Here is a 24,966-nt window from a genome sequence, read left to right as displayed (position 1 = left end):
ATCAGAACATGGGGTCTATCTGCAAATGGGCGATACTAAGGGGGTCGATCCGCACCTAACCCTTTTTGTATCTTTTTTTTTCTGAATGGTGAAGTGGGCTAACTTGGATGGATTAGTATGATAATCATCAAAATGGTCACAATACATGATTTTGACAGGCAAATACCAGATGTTAATGGAAAACTTAGCATGTGTCCTCAAATTCTAATTTAGTCAATTATACGTATAAAATAACAAAGCTGCCACAAAAGCATGATTTGGTGACACATGGACATAGGTGAAAGTGTCACATCACATAAATCTAGACATAAGTCCTATTATTATGTATGCACTATGCACAAAGGTTTATGGTCTATGTTTATATTATCATGTAAACATAAGCTTCTTCAGATTCAGAATTTCACCTTTGTAACTTGTATATTTTGTCCCTCCAAAGTTAACTCTGCCCTCATAGTAAGTAAGCCCTCTACCTTCATGGATAAGAAAACGGTACTTATTATGCTTCATGATGTCTCCTTGCAAACATGGCCCACTCATACCTTAGAGGGATGCATCTCTCATATAATCTTTGCATGAATAAGAAAATGGTACCTATTATGCTTCATGGAGTCTCCTTGCAAACATGGCCCACTCATACCTTAGCATCATCTCAAAGGGTTATTGAAGGTTGATAAACGTTGGCAAGTATCTGTATCATCCATGAAGTAGAATCTTACTCCAAACTCTTATTCCATTGTGAGGAGAAGAATTTCGACTTCAATAAAGCACCTTCCAAGACATTCAGACAGTTCTGCTTTAAGCCATCATCATTATACTAGCATTTCTTCACCAATATATCCTTCTATCATTACTCTCTCTTAGAAGGCTTTATTCAACATCAAATAGATTTTTGGCTTGTAGTCTTCTAAACCCCGTGTCAAACTCCATAAGCCAGTTCAAAGTTCCTAGTCTATGCACCTATAAAGAAGATAGGAGCTGAGCAAAGTTTATAAGTCAGAACAAAAGTATCAAAATTCTCCTAGACTTGAATATATAGCGTCAAGGAGAATACATCACCAAGTTTGTTGCAGTTATAATTAGATAAAACACCTTGTCAAAGCACCAATATATAAGTCGTTCCGTAGGCAATACCTCTAGAGCTCCAATTTTCTGTATTTCTCTATTGAGGGTCATGGGCCAGCATGTTTTTGTTCTCTTCTTCTTCACTCAAGAGGGTTCTAATTACTGTCTTTTCTCTCCATTGGAGTGGCTGATGTGTTACCCAAGGTGGAAGCAACACCTTTACTTTGCTTATCCTGAGGTTTACTAAATATTTTTTAATTTCTCGAACTCTCTTAGTGTGAGCATGTGGATCTTTGACACAAATCCTTTTCCCTCGTAGGGCTTTGGAATTCATACTACTTGCTTCAATTTCGGTGGTAGCTTCCCTGTTCCGATGGTGCCTGCTTAAAGAAAAGATGACTACAGAAGATACTCACCTAACAATTTAACTATAAGCTACTTAATTTTACCGAAAGCAGCTGTAGTTGAAAAAAAAAATTATAACAATGAAGAGTACTGTTGTATTCAGAGATAATAGAGGACAGCAAAACATGTAGATTTTTTTCTCTAGTTCTGAGCTAGATACACTAGAAAAATGTATTTCAGATTGTGGTATTACATGCTATAAGCTTTGAGCTTTTGTTGAAAGAAGTGATTTGTCCCTTATATTTTACTTTTCCTATTTTGAATGGAAAAACTTGATTACAAGAATTATTGGTTTTAAATAAAAGAACCTTCTTTCACTAAGTTCTTTTAAATAATGTGTTGACAGAAACGAGAATGTGTTTTTATATTTTCACTAAAAAGTCATATATTTTGTACATCTCTAATCCTCTATTTATAATACAATAGGGAAAACAGAAAAAGAAAAGAATCTATTAAAAAAGGAAAAAATCCCCTAAAGTTAGAACTATTATTTTGCTAATAAATCACAGGCTGTAAACAATCTTCCTAATCAATCCCTACAATTAATCACCTAAATCTCTCCTTGCTAATAAATCACAGGCTGTAAACAATCTTCCTAATCAATCCCTACAATTAATCACCTAAATCTCTCCCACTAATTACGAGGATTTCTCATGATTTTCTTCCTAATCAATCCCTACAATTAATCACCTAAATCTCTCCCACTAATTACGAGGATTTCTCATGATTTTAACACTCCCCCTCAAGTTGGATTATAGATATTGATTATATCCAACTTGTAAATAAGATCTTCAACGGTTTGCCGAGGAAGTCCTTTGGTGAAGATATTTGCAGCTTGTTCTTTTGTAGGAACACAGTTCATACAAATGATCCCATCTTCAACTTTGTCCTTGATGAAATGTCTGTCCACTTCTACATGCTTTGTCCTGTCATGTTGAACTGGGTTTAGAGAAATATTGATGGCTGCTTTGTTGTCACAGTAAAGTTTGATTGGAAATTTTACAGTGACATGTAGTTCTTCCAAGAGTTTCTTCAACTATAGACCTTCACACATCCCTTGTGCGACTGCTCTAAATTCAACTTCGGCACTGCTTCTAGCCACCACATTTTGCTTTTTTACTCCTCCAGGTTACCAAGTTTCCACATACAAATGTGCAATACCCGGTGGTTGACCTTCTATCTTCCGTTGAACCTGCCCAGTCAGCATCTGTAAAGATTTCTATTTCTCTACTTCCACTCTTCTTGAAGAATATTCCTTTACCTGGTGAACCCTTAAGATATATGAGAATCTTGTATACTGCTTCTAGATGAGTTTCCCTTGGTGAGTGCATGTGTTGACTTACTACACTGACGGCAAAGGCAATATCAGGTCTTGTGTGCGATAAGTAGATCAACTTGCCAACTAGTCTTTGATACCTGTCCTTTTCAACTAGTTCCCCAATGTCTTCTGTTCTTTTCACGACTTCAATTGGTGTATCACTTGGCTTACATCCAAGCATGCCGGTCTCAGTTAAGAGATCGAGAACGTATTTTCTCTGAGAGATACTAAGACCTTTTTTTGATCTGGCGACCTCCATTCCCAAGAAATACCGCATTTGTCCCAAGTCTTTAACTTTGAATTCAGTGGCTAGAATCTTCTTTAATCTCTCCATCTCTATTATATTGTCTCCTGGTAGGATTATATCATCAACGTACACAATCAGGATTGTCTTCGTTCCATGTTTTGCCTGTTGAAAGAACATAGTGTGATCTGATTGTCCTTGTTGGTATCCTTGCCCTTTTACCACCTTAGCAAATCTATCGAACCATGCTCTTGGTGATTGCTTGAGACCATTTAATGACTTCTTAAGTTTACATACCCTGTTTTCTTCGCCCTTTTTGTTGAAACCTGGTGGTATTGTCATGTAGATTTCTTCTTCTAGCTCACCATTCAAGAATGCGTTCTTAATGTCAATTTGTTGAAGGGGCCAGTCCAAATTCACTGCCAATGACAGAAGAACTCGAACTATATTCAACTTTGCTACATGAGCGAATGTTTCTGTGTAGTCAACACCATAGGTTTGTGAAAAACCTTTTGCAACTAGACGAGATTTGTGCCGTTCTATTATCCCATCAACCTTGTACTTTATAGTAAAGACCCATTTGCAGCCAACAAGTTTCTTCCCTCTAGGTAAATCCATCACCTCCTATGTTTTATTTTTTTCCAAGGCCTGTATTTCCTCCATTACTGCTTTTCTCCATTTGGGAACCTCCAAGGCCTCCTGAATATTCTTTGGAACTTCTGTACTATCAAGGTTAAAGGTAAAAGTATGGAACTTGGTAGTCAAAGCATTGTAAGACATAAACTTAGAGATAGGATGAAGAGTACATGACCGGGTTTGGTTTTTAAGAGCAATGGGTAAATTAAGATCAGATAACTCAGATGGAGACTCATGATTACTTGGAGCTATCATCAGATCCGATTCTTTTGGTGCCTCGAGTATGAGGTTCTCCTTGTATTTTGATTTTGGCCTTGAATAAACAATAATCTTATTGTCACTTTGTTTTCCTGCATCTCTTCCTGAATTCAAGGTTCCTTCCGTAAATAGCATATTAGGATGAGATGATGTGATGGACTTGGAGATATTTTTGGCAGTGTCGGGAGAAACAGGTTCGGTAGTGGCAGGGAAGAGGTCAAAATTTAAGTCAAAATCCAAAAAACGATCTTCTCTCAAATTCTCCCACTGAAGAGAGGATTTTTGGAAATAAGGAGTGTTTTCAAAGAAGGTAACATCGAGGCTAACAAATACTTTGTTGATGGGTCATAGCACTTGTAGCCTTTTTGAGTAGGAGAATATTCTATAAAAACACATTTGAGAGCTCTAGGATCTAATTTGCCTCAATGATGAATATGAACAAAGGCAATACATCCGAACACTCTAAGAGATAGATTAGAGCTGAGGCGAGACATATGGAAGAATTTTTGGAATCTTTGGAGAGGAGTATCGAAAGAAAGAACATGGCTTGGCATTCTATTAATAAGATAAGTGGATGTTAAGATGGCATCTCCCCAGAACATTTTGGGTATGTTTGTAGTAAACATTAAAGCGCGAGCTACTTCGAGGAGATGTCGATTTTTACGTTCAGCAACTCCGTTTTGCTGGGGAGTAACAAAACATGAACTTTGATGTATTATTCCATATTCTTGAAGAAAATCACCCAAAATATTATTGAAATATTCTTTGCCATTGTCGGTACGAAAAATTTGAATTTGTGTTTGGAATTGTGTTTTCATCATTAAGTGAAAATTGATAAAAACAGAACGAACATTGGATTTTTCTTTTAGCAAGTAAACCCAGCTGACTCGGGAATGGTCATCAATAAAGGTGACAAACCATCTCGTGTGAGTACAATTAAAAGTTCGATACAGACCCCAAAAATCGCTATGAATCATACTGAATGGTTTAGATGGCTTGTATCCGGATTTTTGGAATGCAGTACGTTGATGTTTTGCGAGTTCACAAATTTCACATTGGAAATTTAAATGACTTTTATTAGAAACATGGAAGGAAACAATTGTCTCAAATATTGAAAATTAGGATGACCCATTCTAAAATGCCATAACATTATTTCATTATTTTTTGAACTAGATGCAGAATCACAAGTTGCAATTTGACACTGCTTACTCATATTGACCTCCTCAGAATAGTAGAGTCCCTTACATTCCTTAGCATTGCCAATCGTCTTCTCCGATAATAGGTCCTGAAATACACAATGTGATGAGAAAAATTTAGCAAAGCAATTAGAATTTCTTGTCAACTGACTAATGGACAATAGATTGCATGACAAATTTGGGACATGAATGACAGATTCAAGTGTTATAGACTCAAAAATTCGAATGTTCCCTTTTCTTGCAACTGGTGAAAGTGAACCATCTGTAATTTTAACTTTTAAGATTCCCAACACATGATGTATAGGAAGAAAAAAGAAGGTACAAATCTGTCATGTGATCGGAAGCACCAGAGTCAATAATCCAAGGATTTTTTCTTCGAGTAGTGGTAATTAGAGCTCTCAAAAAATTACCTCTGTGTGCTAATGAATCGGAAGAAGCATTTGAAGAAGACTGGTCGGCAGGTTGAAGACTAGAGAAAATTTTGTAGAGTTGTTCCAATTGTTTAGAATTAAATGCTCCACTTGAGATGGAATTGTTGCCTTGTCCCTCCTGCTTTCTCTCTGCCTGATTATCAGCAGTAACCTGGTAGCCACCTCGGTTTCTAGTGTTAAATTTTGGCCTCTAATCAGCCGGTTTACCATATATCTCCCAACAAGTTTAATTGGTATGTCCGGGCTTCCGACAGTGATCACACCATGGACGTCTTCTGGGCTGGTTTGGGCCTGACCCAGCCGGCAGCCTGTCCTTCACGGGTGTTTAGGGTAGTTTTTTCGAGCCCAACAGGCTGATAGAAAACTGAACCACTGTGTCCTCTATGGGTTGTTAATGCGGACCTTTCAGGCCCAGTAGACCCTTTCTCTTGCATCATCACCTTCTTCCTGTTTTCTTCTTGCCTCACTTGTGCAAAGAAAGAATTCACGAGTTGTTGGCAGAGGACGTCGACCGAGAATCCTGCTTCTAACGTCGTCTAATTCGCGGTTGAGCCCAGCAAGGAATTCATAGACCCGTTCATTTTCGAGTCTTCTTTTGTGTCTTACACTATCTCCAGAACATTCCCATTCTTCTTCAACACTCAGGTCGAGCTCCTGCCAGAGGGAGGTCATTTCCATATAGTAATCCGTGACCTCCCTTTCTCCTTGTTTCATCTGCCATAATCGGGTCTTGATTTTAAAGATCTGGGAAAAATTTTCAGCATCAGAATATGTTTCCCTCACTGCATCCCAGACGACCTTCGTTGTCGGTAGGAATAGATAGGTTTTTCCGATGGAAGGCTTCATGGAGTTGACTAGCCAAGCCGTCACCAACGAGTTTTCTGACTTCCACTTTTACAGAGCGACACGTCGGTTGAGTCTGACTTCTTCGTTTCGCCTGTAAGGTAACCAAGTCTTCCCTTGCCGTCGATCACGAGTTTGATGGACTGAACCCATTCCCGGAAATTTTTTCCATTTAATTTTTCCACCATGAGTTGAAAGGACGAAGTATCTTGTCTACCTAACTTCACAGTGGAGACTTCTTCTGTTACACCATCTGGACTTTTAGAGGACATTGATCCTCTGCTATTGATGGTGGTGGTCTCCATTGATGATGGCTAGGATTGGAAAAATCCTAGCTCTGATACCATGTTGACAGAAACGAGAATGTGTTTTTATATTTTCAGTAAAAATTCATATATTTTGTACATGTCTAATCCTCTATTTATAATACAATAGGGAAAACAGAAAAAGAAAAGAATCTCCTACAAAAGGAAAAAAATCCCCTAAACTAAGAGCTATTATTCTGCTAATAAATCACATAGCTGTAAACAATCCTCCTAATCAATCCCTACAATTAATCACCTAAATCTCTCCCACTAATTACGAGGATTTCTCATGATTTCAACATAATGTTGTGATTGTATCATATTCCAGGTATAGTTCATATAAATTTTTTAGACAAATACATTTAAAATTTATGATTGAAAATTGAGCTTTATATGTCACTTGATTTTTTCATCTCTTATTACTTCTCTTACAAACTGCATGGTGGAAGGAGAATAGTAAAGAGGGTTCCTTTTTATTGTATTCAGGTTAACAGGGTTCTAGATGAGATTTTCGCTCTATGCCCTAATGCGGAAGCTGCAACCAATGTTCGTCAGGAGGATCTAGCATCATTGATAAAGCCTTTGGGTTTGTCGGACCTAAGGAGTAAACGTATGATGAAGCTCTCTCGTCAGTATTTGGAGAATGATTGGACTCATGTGACTCAGCTCCATGGTGTTGGCAAGTGAGTGCATCAGTCTAGTCATGTTTTACCTTATTTAATCTTAACACAACTACTTAGTTTCGGTCTTCTTAGTTCTTTCATCACTTGATTTTCCTTTCTTTCTCTTTGGATAAGTTACAAGAAATCTTCTTCATCTAAGAAACTTCCCTCATCTATGATAGTAATGAACCATTAATTTTATAAAGGAGTTTTGTTCTTCATATGTTTGGACAAATGTCTACACTTGGGTGGACCTTTAGTCAAAATCTAACTTTTTATTATCAACCTCGAATTCTAAAGGATCAAAAGCCTGATGAGTCAAACTCCATTACGAAACTAACTATTTCATTAATGAACTTCTTAAATGTTGGTGTTTTACAATTAACACTCCCACACATAACTGCAAGGTCTCTATCGAAGAGATGTATGATAATATCAGAACCTACTCCATTTGTATGGTTTCCATAATAATTAATCTTAATTCCAGTAATCTCTGGAGATATCCATCTGGAGCGATAATATGTTACAGACCGAGGCTGTAAACATTACATGTCATACTTTAAACAGGGTTTTGATTTGACGTATTCTTAAAAAGACTCCTTGAGTTATATTGTAAAATAATCCCAATAGGTTATTTCTTGTTTTCATTTTCAAATGTAATTTTATTCTCAGGAGAAAAATGATAATTCTGGCAAATTTGATGCTGAAGTAGACCATGATATATGTTCCTGGTAATCATTCCTCCACACAACACTTATCATGTTTTGAATAGACGTACTCTGATGTAGAAGAATTTTTTCATATGAGTTACTGTGAAAATAACTCTTTTGTATCAAGAAAGTCTATATTTGGGGGGTTTTATCAAATTTACCAAATAAAACAAGGTATCCATCTTACCCAAGAGGCTTTTTCCAGTAATGGGGATGCCTCCCCACTTCCTATGGCAAAGAATTATCAGCAGCTCCCATCTTTACATATGATATGAAATTAATCTTGGGTCAAAACCCCAATTCACACTCCACAACACAAGCCATATTTTACTTCAAAGTCTTCAAAGATCCAGTGATGGATGTGAGCTCAATTGGATAATTTGGTGTCCAATTGATCATAATAATTTGAGATTTGGTGGGATTGATACATTTACCAAAATTCTCCACTTGGTGTGTAATTAATCATAACAACATGAGATTTGGTGGGATCTGATACATTTACCAAAATTCTCTCACACAACTACTACTAAGTTGTGCGCTAACAGGTACTGCAATGGATACAGATTATGGGACTAAGGCAAATTTGTGGAAGGTGGGGTATGGGAACATGGCTATATATGTATATGTATATCTATATGTATTAAAATAATAAGTACACGAGATCAGTATTCATCACGTGTTTTGAGATTTAAAATTCCGGTAAAATTTTTATGTTTCTGTCTATGAAGATTAAAAATTGTAAAAAGCTTGTTTTTGAACTAGATATCCAAATGACCTTTAAAAACCTTCTTTCTTAACTGGGTATGTGCTAAAATGAACTCGACCCCTGTCCAACTATTTTCAAGAAGTGGATGTGAAGTGTAGGATATATGTCCAAGAAGTGTATGACGACTATTTTAAATTAAAACATGTATTACATAATTGAACACACACCCAAATAAACATATACATACATTCAAGAAGTGTCCAGGAGGTTTTGGTGCGGGTACGGGTTCGTGTCGGGTATGAGTACATCCTCAGATAGAAGTACCCAGGTAACATAGCATTTCCCCCTTTTGTCCTAAACCCAGCCTCTATGCCATGTTATCAATAATCTAGGGGTAATTGCGGATCGACAATGCGATGCCCTGTAGTATCATTATTTTGAGCTTACTTCCTCTCTAGTTTTATTTTTTGCATATAGACCCCTAAGTGAATTTCTTTGCATTCTTTTACCCTCAGGGTGTAGGCCTTGAAAGCTCGAGTATCTAGGCTTATAGAGTGGTCCACTGATTCCTTGGCACACAACTCGGTCATATGAAGTACTATTTTCATATTTCCAAACGCTAACAGTAGTTCGTTGATATTACTAATCAAATGCATATTATTTAGTACTTTAAATTGTATCATTATTTTTATGAGTTGGTAGGCTTTATTATTTTATCATTTTTTTCTTTTCTCTAAGTTCATTCCTTCAATTGTGAAACCATTTTGATTTTGCCTAGTTCTAGTTTTATTCATTTTCTTAAAATGGTTTTATTTGATTCTGCTTGACCTGCAGTGATGAACTGAATCATGTACATTGAATTCATAAAAGCCAATTATCCATTGCTAGTTTGGTGCTAAGATTTCATTACTTTATCCTTATTTTCTTCCGGGTATTTTTCTTAGCACTGTAGTTTCATGCTTGATTTTGTTTATCTTTTGAGGAACGGTTTTACTTAAAATCTTTCAAGTTTGGTACCGAGCCAATCCTAATCCTAAAATATGCATAAGACATTAAGACCTATGTCTACTAGATTGTCTTTGAGCTAATATCCTTTACAAAAATAATCATATGAACTATCTAAGCTGTAGTTTCCTCTATACGATTGTTCTAAGACTTCTTCTTCCATGATATGCACCATTTTTAAGTTGCTCTAGAATTAGCTGGATCTCAAGTTTTGGGGTTGATTGCACAAATCATTTTTTTTCTTTTATTTAGCTTCATTTATCACAACAAACCCTGCTAAATTAGCACCTCAGCACATCCTTGTCAATTCCTCAATCCAGGTTCACTTTTGTTTACCAGTTTACATATCATACAAATATTCTGATTCACAATTCCAAATTGTAGCAATCTGTCCTGTGTTAAGAGTCTAGCTCTCATAGCAAACCACTCAATCATAGCGTTTCAAGAATTTACGGAGCTCCAGATTAAAGGGAACCATCTACAGAAGCCTCCATCAGCAAAAAGAACCTGATAAACATAGAGATTTGGAGAATACCCCACTCAGTACAACTTGCGAAATTCTGAAGGCTAGTTCCCATATTCCCCCAATGCAAGAGCGCATAATTTCTCACCTTAAGAGCCCTCTTCCATTGCCAATAATCCATACTTCGGCTGCAAACTCTATATATCAGTAGGAGAAATTTTTGAAAGTGACCATCTGTGAAATTTAATTAGCAAAACCAACCCAAAAATTTTTAATTAGCAAAATCGATCAATCTTTAGCCATGCCAACACACTTACTGAAAAGTAGTCGATTTTCCAAAATATAGTTTTGAAAAACACAGGATTGCCGGTCCCGTGTATTACTTACGAAATAATCACACTGTTTTAGAATCATGTGGCTAGCAATCCGATGTTCTCAAATCTCACTTCATAAAAATCCTCATCTTTATTCTTCGACCTCGACCTCTTCTCCTTCTCTACCTCTGCTTTGTCTAACTTCAACGACATATGAAAGGGCTTCTTCAAGGTCTGAGATGTTTTTGGTAAAATCTACAATCAAGAACTTTTATTTGTGAAGGAATTAGGGTTTGGTCTCTCTATCCGAACTCTCTCATATGTTGATTCGTACAAGATGACGGGAGATCAAGAAAGCTAGATGCGCATGGCGATGGCGAGAGCTGGGACGAACATCGCCGTGATCAAAGTACTGAGAGAATGAGACAAAACCCTAATTCTCCGTATCAAAGACAACATCAAGTGTCACTCTCGACTCAGATAATCTCTTGGTGACAACCGTCATCGTTAGCCTTAGATTCAAGAGCAATTGGATGTGGTTGAATGGAAAGAATTTTTTGATCTGTATTTTTCTTGATTTTGTTAGGTTCTTTAGGGTTTATAAAAATAGAAACACACATGACATCTATGCATGTGATTAATGAATGCCAATAGTTAACAACCATCGTTAATTACATGAGACTAACAGTTCCGTGTTTTTTAAAAAACTGTTTTTTGTACAATCAATCATATATCAACCAGTCGTGCTGATGTGGCTGAAAATAGTCTATTTTGCTAATTAATCAAATTTTGTGGGTCGATTTTTACTAGTTAAATTTGAAAAACCGTCTTTGTAAAATTTTTTAAAAATTGTCTCCTATATTAGTATGCTTGAGATAAGCTTCATAGAGCCATTTAATTGACAAAATAATTTTTTTGAATGTATATCGGATGTAACATTTCCTATTGAGGCTAAATATAATTTCTCAGTACTAAATAAGCCTAAACCACCATAATTCGTGGATTTACACAAATCATTCGATGACACTAAGGATATTTTAGATTTATCATCATTACCTCCAAACTCCTATAGGTAGCATCAATGACCCTAGATAGTTTTTGGTAACATAAACCCACTAGTCCAAAAAACCTGGACAAAAAACCTGGACAAAAAACCTAGACACTAAGGACAACTTCTTATTACACCACTATATAACTTTTGCAGAAATCCTATCCAATAATGGTTTGATTAGAGTTTTGCCTAGCCCTTCACTAGAAAGAGGTAACCCCAAATAGTGTTATCAATGTGCGAAGCGCAAAGATGTGCAACACACAACACGATGTGCCTGCCTGAGTGAAGCTAGGCGCACATCGCACACATAAATTTTCAAGATAGATAATCAAGCACAAAAAAACATGTTTATGAATTTTCACATTAAAACATTTGTCAAGGTAAATAATATCTACTCCCAAATAACAAAATAAAGTCTTAATTCCTAATGCTAACACATCCAACATAGTACCAAAGTTCATAATTTTCCAAATCAAAATTCAAATAAAGAGTAATATCGAAGCAAACTCAAATTATAAACGAGAATTACATAGGGTTCTTAATCAAGCTACTAAAAATGTCTAATGAGTTTATTTTTTCTCTTTGGGATAGAGTTATCGGGTACAAAGACCTAATTCAAATGTTAAAAAATATACGAGGCTATATCTTGCATGTACCTTGCAAGAAGTGCCAGCGTCACATATGTAATTTTTTGCTCTTACCAAGTCAGCGGTTACATCAGCCAGACTCTAGAACGTTCATTTATATTCTTGGATCTTCTTGGATATTCTTGTAAATGAGATCTATAAGATTCTTTAGAGGATTAAGCTTGGCTATTGGATGTATTATAAAATTTTCTAGAAAAGAAATCTAGGCCATTCATAGAAAGGAGAGCCTCTCTTATATAAAGAGGCCAAAGGGGAGCTCATCTGTATTCAAGCAAGTTTGAGTAATAAAATCTCAAGTTCTCTCTAAAGTTCTCTTTTGTCCTTGAGTCTTTGATTTTGTAGGCAGAACTAAGCCATTCTAGTGAGACGGGAGTGATTAAGTGCCGCACGAGAATGGTAGCTTATATGTGAGAACAAGATTCATGTAATGGTATCAGAGTGGGTTTTGTTCATTGGAAGATGGTCAGTTTGGATATGACCAAAGACTAAACGTGGCTAAGGGTGGTATAAACGCAAAGAAGGCCTTGATCCAAAGAGGAGGATCAGTGAACTTGGAGCCTAATAAATAGTGTCTCCAGATTCATAAGAAGTGAACCACCACCGTCATCTCCTTCTCTTGCACCGTGTACCTCTGCTCGGTGTCACTAAGCTTTCGACTATCATAAGCAACAAGGTTTCTCTCTTACATCAACACTTCGCTGATAGCAAAGTCGCTCGCGTCGGGGTGCACTTCATATGGTTTGCTGAAATTAGGGAGTGTGAAAACCAGCTCTTCCGTTATAGCCTTCTTCAATACTTTGAAAGCCTTCTGCCATTTGAGGTAATAATCTCTCTGGTTCTTCTTCAGCAAGTTGGCCAATGGAGCCGCCAAAGTTGAATAGTCCTTGATGAACCGTCAGTAGTAGTTTAGCAAGCCTAAGAACGACCGTAGCTCTAGCACCCTTTTTGGTGGCTCCCACTCATCATTGACCCGAATTTTAGCTTGATCCATCCTGATCTTGCCTCTTCGGATGATGTGCCTAAGAAATGTCTCCTCTTCCTAGGTGAAAGAGCACTTCTTCCTCTTGACGTAGAGCCCATTGTTTCTTAAAGCTTGGAACACCTTGGCTAGATGCTCCTTGTGTTCCTCTATGGTTGAGCTACGTATGACAATATTGTCCAAGTAGACCACCACAAACCGATCTAGAAAGGACTTTAGGACCTTGTTCATCATTGCGCAAAAAGTAACAGGTGCATTGGTTAGTCTAAAAGGCATAAAAAGGACCATATTCATCTTAGTCAATGCCCTGTAGTCGATGCATAGCCGTAATGAACCATCGTGCATCTTCTAGAACAAGATCGGTGCACCATAAGGAGCCTTTGATGGTCGGATGTAACCTGCATCCAATAACAACTTCAGCTACTACCGAAGCTCCTCCAACTCTGGTGGTGCCATACACTAAACGACTACAGTCGGTCGAGCTCCTGGCTGGAGTTTAATCTTGTGACCCATCTCCCTCCTGGGTGGTAGCTTGCTCAGCAACTTGGGCGGCATAATGTTCTGAAAGTCATCCAAGATGACTTGAATCTCCTGTGGGACCTCATCCTCTGTAGGCGAGTCTTCCTCCACCTTAAGTGTAGCGATGAAAGTCAGCTCATGTCTTCGAACGTCCTTAGAAATCTGTAGTGCTGAGAGGACTTTGCTCGAAATGTTTCTCTCGCTTGATCGGAGCCGTGCTCGCATTGCCCTCTAATAGACACATAGTGTTGACATAGGGGACTAGAACGATCTTGGTCTTGTTTAAGAACTCCAAGCCGATGATTGCCTCAAAATCATCCATCGTCACGGTTGTTTGGACTTCTTGGCCACAGCGCTTTTCTATGCTCACCTTTACCTCGTGAGTTACCACCCAACCTTGACACCACAAGTACTAGCTTCTTCGCTGCAACATTCGAGACAAGAATATCGAAAGCATTGATATCGAGCTAGGCTTTAAAGGTCTTACCTGCAATGATTGACTCCACAAACATTGGCCCCATCGGTCGCTCATCCATTTTGGCATGAATGACATTGAAGAAACGCAACAAGCTTAGTCGAGATTCCTCTTTTTGCTGCTCCTATTCCCGTTGGACCATTGTAGCAATATTAGCCCCCTTTGGATAGTCCATGGCCTTGTGTGTCCCTCATAGAAATAGCACAATATTCGCGGTCGGTCTCCGCTAGACTTGGAATTATTGAGGAACTTGCCCTTGGACAATGGTGACTTAGGTGGGGGCATCTTTAGCGGATTGCTTCTCTTTTTCTCACCCACTTTTGGCTAGTTTACCGCCCTTCTTCTTGTCTTTGTCCTTGGGCTTAGACGAGTCTCTATTTTTGAACTTGATTTGGGACTCGGCTACGACCATCGCTTGTGCAAGCGTCTGAATGCCTAGCCTTTGCAGCTCCATTTTGGCCTATCCAGTAAGGCCATCCATGAACGAGAAGAGAGTTTTTCTCACTCATGTCCGGAATTTCTAACAATAGCTCTGAGAACTCATTTACATAGTCCCAAATGATGCCTTTTCGTGTAAGGCGACAAAGGTTGCCCTGAGCTTCATCCTTGGCATTTTTAGGATAAATCTGCTTCTTGATCTCAGTTTTGAATCCCTCCCACGTCTTAAAGGTAGAGAGATGCTATCTTTAGCTTGGACCCATCGTCCGTGTAGCTGATAGCGTTGAAATACCTCTCCAAGTTCCACATGTAGTTGTCTAGCTCTGGTGCATTCCGAGCAACCAGTATGGCTTAAGCTTGGGCACCTCTATGTTTGTCCTAAACATTGGCATGTCAATTGCCCCATTCGCTATAGCCGCCTTGCACTGATTGAACTCGGCTTGACAAAGTTCTTCTAATGCCTTAGTGAGACTCTCCACCTAAGCCTCTAGGGCCACATGCCGAGCCTCCAGGGCAGCGGTCCGCTATTGGCACACGTCCACTGTGGAGTTTAAGGTCACATGCATCTTTTCCTGCAGCTTATCCACACTGAACTCAATCTTTTGATGCGTTCCTCCATAGCTTTGAGCTGATCCCTCGAATCAGCTAAGGTGAGTTCCACGTTCCCAACAGTGCCTCCAACATTGTCAGCACATCACGGGTGTATCCTTTTTGGCTCGGGGCCTTCAATGCGTTTGTGTTGCCGCTAGCCACGTTTGGTCGTTGGTCATGTTCAAACTGACCATCTTCCCATGAACAAAATCCGCTTTGATACCGTCAGGGGTGTCTTATTCTCACATATCAGCTACCCTTCTTGTGCGACACATAGTCACCCTCGGCTCACTAGAATGGCTAAGTTATGACTAAGTTCCGCCTACCAAATCAAACACTCAAGAACACAAGAGAACGTTAGAGGGAACTTGAGATTTCTATTACTCAAACTTTCTTGGATACAAATGATCTTCCCCTTAGCCTCTTTATATAAGAGAAACTCTCCTTTATATGCATGGCCTATATTTCTCTTCTAAAGAATTCTATAATACATCCAATGACCAAGATTAATCCTCTAGAGAATTCTGTAGAAATATCTCATATAAAAGAATATCTTAGAATATCCAAGAATATACATGAACATTTTAGAGTCTGGCTGATGTAGAGCTGATGTAAGTGTTTAACTTGGTGAGAGAAAAAGCTCTATGTGACGCACGCCATTGGGAACACTGACCTCAAATACTTTGCAAGTAAAGAGGCCTCAATATAGCCCAAACCGTGTAGACTGTTAGCCTTAGTACAATCATCCATACCCCCAAAGTAAATATTTCCTTTTTGTTTAATTTACAAAGAAACCTGATACTAATGAAAAGTGATTAATGATCTCTAGAATGCACTTATAAAAATTCCTATCTTCTTTTGAAAAAAGAAATAATCATCCACAAACACCAGTTGGGTGATTTTAAGCTTTGAGCACATGGGATGAAATTTTAAAATCCCATTCGCTGATAATTTCTTCGAAGACCTTGAAATATAATTTGTGCACAAAAAAAACAAATAATGGGAGATTGGGTCTCTGTCTCAACCCCCTTTTGCCGTAGAAAAACCCATGGAGAGCCCTAATAAACATAATAGAAAACTTCACAAAGAGGCCCAAGTCATAAACCAACCTATAAACTTTGCAGGGAGCAACATTCCTTCTGAAACTCGGAGCTAATAACCTCCAATCACTTGATTCATAAGCTTTTCTAATGTCAAATTTAAACCTTACTCTAGGAGATATAGATTTCCTGGAGTAATGTTTAGCTAAATCATGGGGTAGAAGAACATTACTTGCAAACCCTTTCCCTTTAATAAATGCAACTTGGGCATCATCAACTAACCATGACATAATACTTTCCATTGTTGCAGCAATCACTTGGATATAACTTTATAACTGAAATTGCAACAAGAAATGGGTCTATAATCACATACCTGGGAATGATTTTGTACCTTTGGTATGAGGGTTATGTATTATTGATTTGGCCCAAGATCCTTCCACTTTCAAAGAACTCTAAAATAGCACCAACCAGATCTTCCCCCACTATATCCCATTATCCTCTGAAAAACTGGAGGAGAAACCATTAGGCCCTGGAACCTTCATATCTGATATAGAAAAACTTGCATGAGTCACCTCATCTTTGGATAGCTCTTTTACAAGAGCTCCCGGCATATCAGGAGAAAGAACATTTCCAAATCCAAGAACTTTTCCGTATCCCCATACACTAGAGTCAAGCTCAGGAACTTCCATAGAAGAACCAAGCAAAAGCTTTCATAATAAGAGAGAATTTCAGAAACCTCTATAGGCTTAATAATTTTACAACCCTCAGAATTTATAGCCATAATAGAATTACTTTGTTATCTTCTCTTTAAGGACTGCTGGAAGAAAGGGGAATGTTGATCATCTTTGATAGAAGAGAGTTTCAGCAGCATAGCAAGTTACTATAATTTTCGAACGAATCCTTCTTTAATACCCAAAACAATATTAGAATTATGGTGTTGTAACAAAACTTGTGCCTCCTCAAGTTCACTTCTCACATTTCAACTTATTTTAGCATTATCTGCATAATATTTTTTATTGAACTTCCCCAGTTCCTTCTTTAGCATCATCAGTTTAGTAATAACATGGTGCATCTTACACTTCTGAACTCTTCTACTCCAAACATTCCTCACCAGAGGCAAAAAAGCACTATAGTTCATTCACATTTTGAAAAACCTAAATGGCTTCCTCCCCATTCCACCTAACTCAATATGAATTGTGACAATGCCAGCAGAATGATCATAAATATTTGAAGGTATAAGATCCACATAACTTAGAAATTTTATGTATCCACCAAGCTTGATTAACAAAAACTTTATCAATTCTAGACCATATCCTCTCTCCAATACGTTGCTTGTTTGTCTGAGTACACACCAACATCCAATGGACTTCCATGTGAACAAGATCACATTGCCCAATTCTTTAAGGCCATTATCATCACTTTCAGTTATATGATTTCAATGTAACATTTTAGTTTGATTCAAAATACTATTGAAATCTCCAGTGAGATTTCAGGGCACCCAAACAGCCCTACCCAACTGAGCAATTCTCTCCCGTAGCTCGTCTCTGATCTAATGAATTTGAAGCATAAATTGCAGTAAAACTATATTGAAGTTAACATTTGTTGTTTGAACAGAGCAATGTAGAAATTGATCACTCATTAATAACATCAACATGATAGACTCATGGATCCCATAGTGCCCAATTTCTGCCATTGTGTGTGCATGGGAGTAACTATTAAGCTACTTCCAGCCAGGAAATTGGTTAGAAACTAGCCCTTCTTTATTTTCTTTACCTCTAGTTTCAACCAAAATCAAAGCTTATTATGATATTCATTAATAAAGTTATGCACAACCTTGTGCTTATTGGGGCAATTAAAGTCTCTGATGTTCCAGAAAGCATATTGCATACTCATATCAATTAGAGTTGCGCCGGATTAGTACCATCACTAAGCTCCTCAGTAGTATGAGGCACATCATCCACATTAGCGTCATGGACATCCTGAAGAACTTGAAGCACATTACTACCTCACACTTAGTAGTTTCCTCTTTGAAGGGCTGACATCAGGAGTTTGATGTTTCTCTCCAGCAACTGACTTATTCCCTCCTGATGGCTTAACAGGTTAAAAGCTGTCCACCACTTCCTTAAATTTGTCTACGGGAGTAACTGGATTCTCCACATTGCCATCCATACCTTTCTTATTTTTATCCAGTTTAACCCTTGGATTTTTAGGCACCCACCTGGTCTTCTTCCTGAAACATTGGTCCTCAATATGCCTCAATTTTTTACAAACCTAACACCATTTAGGTTTGTGTTCATAAACTGTTTGTTGCTTACAAGCTCCTCCTTTGGACCTTTAACTTCAACACTATCAGGTAGCATGACTGGTAGTACCCTGGCATATGACAATCTATCCCTTGTAGCTGTAAGCTTATCAGTACAACTAGGCTTCGAACAACACTGGCAATCTCAGATGAAACAGTAGATGTCTATAAATTCAATTTAAGACTAGGTATCTGAATCCAAATAGGAAACACACTGGTTTCAATTTTGTCTGGATTGAGATCTATAGTACATTGTTTTACCATCAAAGAGCCAAGGTCCATTGTCTAACCCACCTTGTCTTTCTGTCTCAGTATCAAACTGGAATACAAGCATACCGGGCTTGATTACCAAAATTTTAGGCTTGCTAAATCTCCCCCAGTTCAATTTCACATAATGTTCCATGGATTTAAACCCAGCAGCCAAGCCGACAACATTCCCAATTTTGGGCGCCCTCAGTCCATTCATCCTCATTCAAACTCACACAAGACCCATTTACAAGTTAAACATAGTCAAAGAGACGTACCGGAACTAGCTATTATCCTTCAACAAATTGCGCCAATTCATCATTGCATTTTTCTCGTCCTTAGGTGTATCTTTTGCAGCTTCTTCAAGCTCCATTTCCTCCTATTCTACTAAATCCATCCATTTAGAACTAGAATTATTCCCAATTTTACCATCCTTGTGCATACAAGCATCAACACAATCCTTATCTTCGATATCAACATTGCCTCCCTTTCCCCCCAAATCAGCCTCAGACACAACCCTAGGAGCAGATCCATCAGATTGGGGCTGACCACAGTTCAGCTCAAATTGAGCTAACTGATCGAACTGGCCGAACTACGGCCATCTGGGTCGGTTCTAAATAAACTTCGGTTTGGGTCGAGCTGAACATAATTCTACCTGAACTGTCCAAAACGACCGTATGGGGGGATATTCTGTTATAGGGTTTTGAAGGGTAGTGCTTATATAGTCATATCAAACTACGCAAAAGTCCAACTGATTGACTCAGTCACATGTACTTCATATTTTGTTAAACGTGTGTATTGTTTCATAATGTGATGATATTGCGATCTGCGGATTAGTTGCAACAAAATTGAGTTATGAGATTCCAATACACCCTTTGTCTTCCTCTTTCCTCTTGTCTCTCCTCTACGCATCATTTCCTCATAATCTTCGACCCTTCTACTTTGGATTCGACTTTAGACAGAAGGTCCATGTAAGAGCAGCCCCTTTGACGTCACCAGCGATCGGTTTTGGATTTGCTATTGGTAAAGCCGGTTCATAAGAAAACGTTGCTTGTGTTCAATAGTCATCAATGTTCATAGAAGCATGGTTCACAGAGCTAGAGGAACTTCAATGGTTTTAAATTTGTATTCCTTTTCATTTAAATACTTCCAGTTAAATATCATGTGAAGCGTCGTGTAGCGGTGAGGCATCGCTAAGGCTATTTCAGGCTATTGCGGCAAAATAAAGGTAAAAAGCGCAAAGTCAAATAGCGGTCTAATTTAGATATGTATAAATACTAAAAAAAGAAAAATTAAAGAAAAATCTAATAAATCTAAAAGTACATATTGGATGATTTAAAGGATACTAAACATGAAATAGACATGTAACCATCACGTAATATCGAAGATGACTGGAAAAGTTAAAAAGTCATCATATTCGAGAAGAAGAGCTTAGCGGTGACAAGAATGCCCTAAGAGGAGCTCACGATGAAGGAGGTGAGAGGAAGTATCAAGGTAGGTACCAGAGGCTATGAGAGGTGGCAGGAGGATGTTAAAAATCATAGGAGATGGTGGAATGCAATGGTCAAGGGTTGAGTTTAATTTTTAAAAAATATGTCTCAAACCACTTTTAAATAGCAGTCAAAAAGCAAATTTCGAATGCAATCGCTAACTATTTACCGTTATGACACACTATTGACCGCTTTTGCAAACAGACATATTCTGCAATATGTCATCGCTATTGCGCGATAGCGTCGCGGGAAGGGACCGCTAACGCTATTAGCGTCACTATTGCGTGGCTATTTACCGCTATTTATAACAATGATGTGAAGCTTTGCGATGTACTGGTGTACTATGCATGGTAATTGTCAAATATTAACATTTGGCAACAAATTGTCCAGGTTCTTACTTTATATGCAAGTGTCAACCAGTTCCCTACTCAACTTAGCAGCCTCTTATGTCACAACTTTCCTTCAGGATCAATTAAAGAAGAACTTGACCCAGTAGGAATCAATCATTCATGTGATTACATAGAAGCAATGGATAAAGGAATATACCCATTAGAGAAAAGAAGCATCGATACTGATTTAGTCGATACCCCAGATATAACCGACCTGTACCCATCGAACAGAATGGAAGCAGGTATGCGCGGTTCCACAACAAAGGACAGTTGGTTTCAGTTTGGCTAATTTTGGCCAAACTGAACCGAGCGACCAAATGCACACCCCTACACCAGATGACGAGCCCAATCAACAGTAGATGAACTTCCTGATCCAGAGGGCCTAGCTAAAATAGCTTGATCCCTTAATCCAGACAAAGGAATAGCATCTGCCGTTAAATTTGTTTGTCAGTTACTTTAGCCAAAGGTTAGAGGCTTAAAACTTCAGTGTCCCCAATCTAAACTGCAGAGGTATATTTAGTGATCGGTGTCGTTCGAGAGCTCACTACTGAGTCGCGCTTCCTCCCTGTTGAGCTAAAACCCCCCTTCAATGTGAGTGGTGCATTCGTTAATGAGATCTCCCCTTAATGTGCGCCATCAGAACAAAACTGCTTAGAAGTCATGCTTCTCAATCTCAATAATTTATAAATTTAGTTTGTCCCGTACATCCCATATTTTGGGCAGGTTTTGTGAAATTTCAACTAATCGATCTCAAAGTTCAATTGAAAATATGGGAAAACTTAATCTTGCACTCCAACTTTAAGTTAAATGGCACAACCCTGATGCTCTTTTATGGTTTTAAAGAGGGGAAAAGAAAGCTCATTGTCTGCATGAGCGTTCTAGAAACATGGCAGCAGATGAAACTTGCACTTTAAGATACGTCAATTTCAACGTCATGACTTCAACTAATCCTCATCCCTTATACCTGAAAACCAAAATTAACACGAGCAACCAAAATAATATGCAAAAATGAATTTTTTTTAATATATAACAGGAACCAGTAACTCTTTCAAGTGGAATTAATTTGACGGTCTCCTCAATTCCAAGCTTCCCACGGAAAATACCAAGAGGGATGACGAGCAGCAGCCACGCCATCAATTGCTGCTTATGCACAGTCATTTGTTCTTGAGGCTGTCTTCTTATTTTTGCTGGACAAGGAAAAAGCTATAACTTGTTTTCTTTCCTTTAATTATTGCAGGTATGCAGCAGATGCATACGCGATATTCTGTGTAGGAAAGCCTGATCAAGTTGTACCAGAGGACCACAAGTTGGTCGATTATTGGAAATTTGTCTGCAAAATGCGTAACTGAAGAGCTGCATAAACAATTTATAAGTTAAAACTTATCTGAGGTAGAAACTGGTTAGATGTTGCAGAGACAAACCCCGGGTATTTAAACATTCATATCCATCACGATGCAATTTGGTATTGAAGGAACAAAACCTTTGCTTATTTAGAGATAAAGATTATATTTTGTGTAAGTTATTTTAGCTGAATCAGATGATACTTGCAAACTTTATATGCTCTTTTTTTTGGGATAAATTTCAAATATGATGCCCAAGTCTGGGTTATTTTGATATGTGGTGCCCAAAGTTGTTAGGTTGACCATTTGCACTGTTTCTTTGTTGCTAAACAAGCTCTCTTACTTTCTAAGATTTGCTAGTTGATACTGAAGTTAGGAAAAACTTGGGGAGCTATTTTTTAAAGAGTGTGTCAGTCAAATGGAACTGAAGCTGAGGTAGCGGCTCTCTTTAAGTTTCATTTTCTCTGTTGTTAACAAGCTCTTACTTCTATTATTTGGTCTCTTATGGTTTCATTTTCCAATTTCAGTTCAATTTCAACTTCCAGATTATTCTTACTTTCGAATGCTGTATTTGGGGAAAATGAGGTAATTTAAGAAGAGTATGCTTGCGCTCAACCTCCCTCCGTCGCCCCCCCTTCTCTTCACAGAAGAATTTTCTATTAATAGGATGCAATTATTAACAAATTAATTTTTTTTATTACTATTTATTTATTTGTCAATGCAAGTGCTAATAGAAAATAGGGGTTTTCATCTCTTTATGAAATTATAACCCGAATCTATGTTGTTTATATTTGCCAATTTGTCTCGCGAGTTATAGTAAGACGAGATATTCTTCAACCTGAGTTTGGCAATACTAGTTGGGAATGTACATGCTTTGCGCGTGCTTGTTCCATGTAGTTGTTGCACAAAGTTTGGTGTAGCTGCATAATACTCTGGGATTTTCATACTGAAAATTTCAAGTTGAATTACAGATTGTTGATATCCTTTTTGGAACCCCAAATGCTCTAATGAGAAGTTGAAACTTTGACATTTCCGTTCCTACTCATTATTGGTGTTTGTTTTCTTCCTTGTGATCACAAAATCATGAATGAAATAATATCATTTGTTTGGTCACTCTACAATGCCTGGCTATTTGCCATATTGTACGCAAGCTATACTCTTATCATATACAGATACGCACCCTATTATATGTACCTATACATTTTGTATTCTATATTTTGATTAAAGGTAAGTAAAACTTTATATTTTCGGTGCATGAGAAAAACTACATGGGTTTTAAGGTAAATGGGGGTGCGACTTAGGGATTAAAGCAAAAGCCTTTGAATCTACATGGTTGGACCTCCAGTATGTGGCTTCTTGCTAATTAGAGAGTCAATGCTTAGCATGAACTGAGATGAAACTCAGTGATAACAAAACATTTTAAGGGTTATTTAACAATTACAATTACTTTTAACTTCCGAGGGATTGCAAATTTTGTTCTTTACGCGGGTGGAATCGTTCGCCATTTTGGAGCTGTCGATGCACGAAATCCTTTAACAGGATTTAACAATTACAATTACTTTTAACTTCCGGGGGATTGCAAATTTTGTTCTTTACGTGGGTGGAATCGTTCGCCATTTTGGAGCTGTTGATGGACGAAATCCTTTAACAGGATTAAGTTTGTGAGATTAAACTCTATCGTAGAAGGCCCCTCGATCGGATTTGATGACAAAAGTAGATCTTCTCTTCTGAGCGTAGTGGAGCCTACTTGGTTTGCCCTAAGACCACAGAAAAAGTGTTAGATTGACGATGGTGGGCTATCCACCAATGCGCCTCCAATGCTTAAGTCAGGTCCTTGATAAAAGATCATAAACAGAAAATAAATAGGCTAGGTTTTACAGGAAGACAACACTTAACCAGGTCAGCAGAGGCAAGCCTAGGTCAAAGGTTATCACATCTTAGCTTTGTTTTTACTTTAGGTAGGAGTATTAATACTAATTGGCTAGGGCATATCAGCGTCTACACATGTCACCATCCTGACTATCGATATTTTTACGGTGTGTACTTGGCCATTGAAGTAGTTACTTGGTCTGCAAGGTATTTACTTGGGTGACAAGTGTTATCATATGGTAGTACCTCATTGACGTAGGATGACGGATCGATGTATGTGTAGATTGACAAGTTATGAAAGCTGACAACTAGAAAAATTGGTTATCCAGTTGATATCCCTTAACATGGCATGTTGAGGATAAGACAAAATTAAATCAATTGTCTCTAATTAGCGGGGGAAACTATAGGAATTGGGTCAGATTGAGATAAAGTATAATAATTGATCTTTGAGACTGGTCACCTTTTATCTCTTTATCATGAATTCTATAAATGCTAAAAAAACATGACCGAGATAAAAGTGTTGGATTTTTTGGTCAAAACTGCTTTCCAAAATGAGTTTTCAAACTATATATATATTAACTACAAGTACTTTTCATAAATGCTTAGTAGCCTAGTGGAAAGTTTATGTTTTGGTGTTTCAAAAGGTCCCTTGTTCGAGGCTTGCCAACGGCAAGCCGAGAAGTGTTTTATTTGAATTAATCCCTCATAAGTTCTAGTGGGTCGTGGGTCGTGGGCCGTAGGCCGGGGATCGGGGGCTAATCGGGCTGAGGCGCTAAGTGACGCTTTATTAGGCGCACTTTGCACTTCGCACGGATGCATCGGGGCGAGGTGGCGCTGTTTGGCGCCACGAAGGTTGCCTCGCAGGCTGCTTCGCAACATGCAGACGAGCTACGTATTCGCACGAGGCTGACCCTAGCGTTCTTGTAGTTTGATAAGGTTCGCTCGATCGACGAAGTTCGTCTGTCATACGAGGTTCGCCTGTTTGACGATGTTCGTTCGTTCGACGAGGTTTGTCTATCATACGAGGTTCGC

General features: G+C 38.2%; 1 protein-coding gene across 1 annotated transcript in view; it reads left to right on the top strand.

Moving 5' to 3' along the window:
* LOC109819465 (methyl-CpG-binding domain protein 4-like protein) overlaps positions 1 to 22,341 on the top strand; it is a 24,605-nt gene extending 2,264 nt beyond the window's left edge. The window contains exons 2-3 of the mRNA XM_020385206.1: positions 7,185 to 7,381; positions 21,963 to 22,341. Coding sequence (XP_020240795.1) covers positions 7,185 to 7,381; positions 21,963 to 22,074 — 309 coding nt within the window. The 3' untranslated portion in view covers positions 22,075 to 22,341. The remainder of the gene's footprint in view (positions 1 to 7,184; positions 7,382 to 21,962) is intronic.

This window comes from Asparagus officinalis, chromosome 8, assembly GCF_001876935.1.
Source record: "Asparagus officinalis chromosome 8, Aspof.V1, whole genome shotgun sequence".
Lineage (NCBI taxonomy): Eukaryota > Viridiplantae > Streptophyta > Magnoliopsida > Asparagales > Asparagaceae > Asparagus > Asparagus officinalis.
Note: the sequence above shows the minus strand (reverse complement) of the source record. Positions and strands in the feature narration are given on the sequence as shown.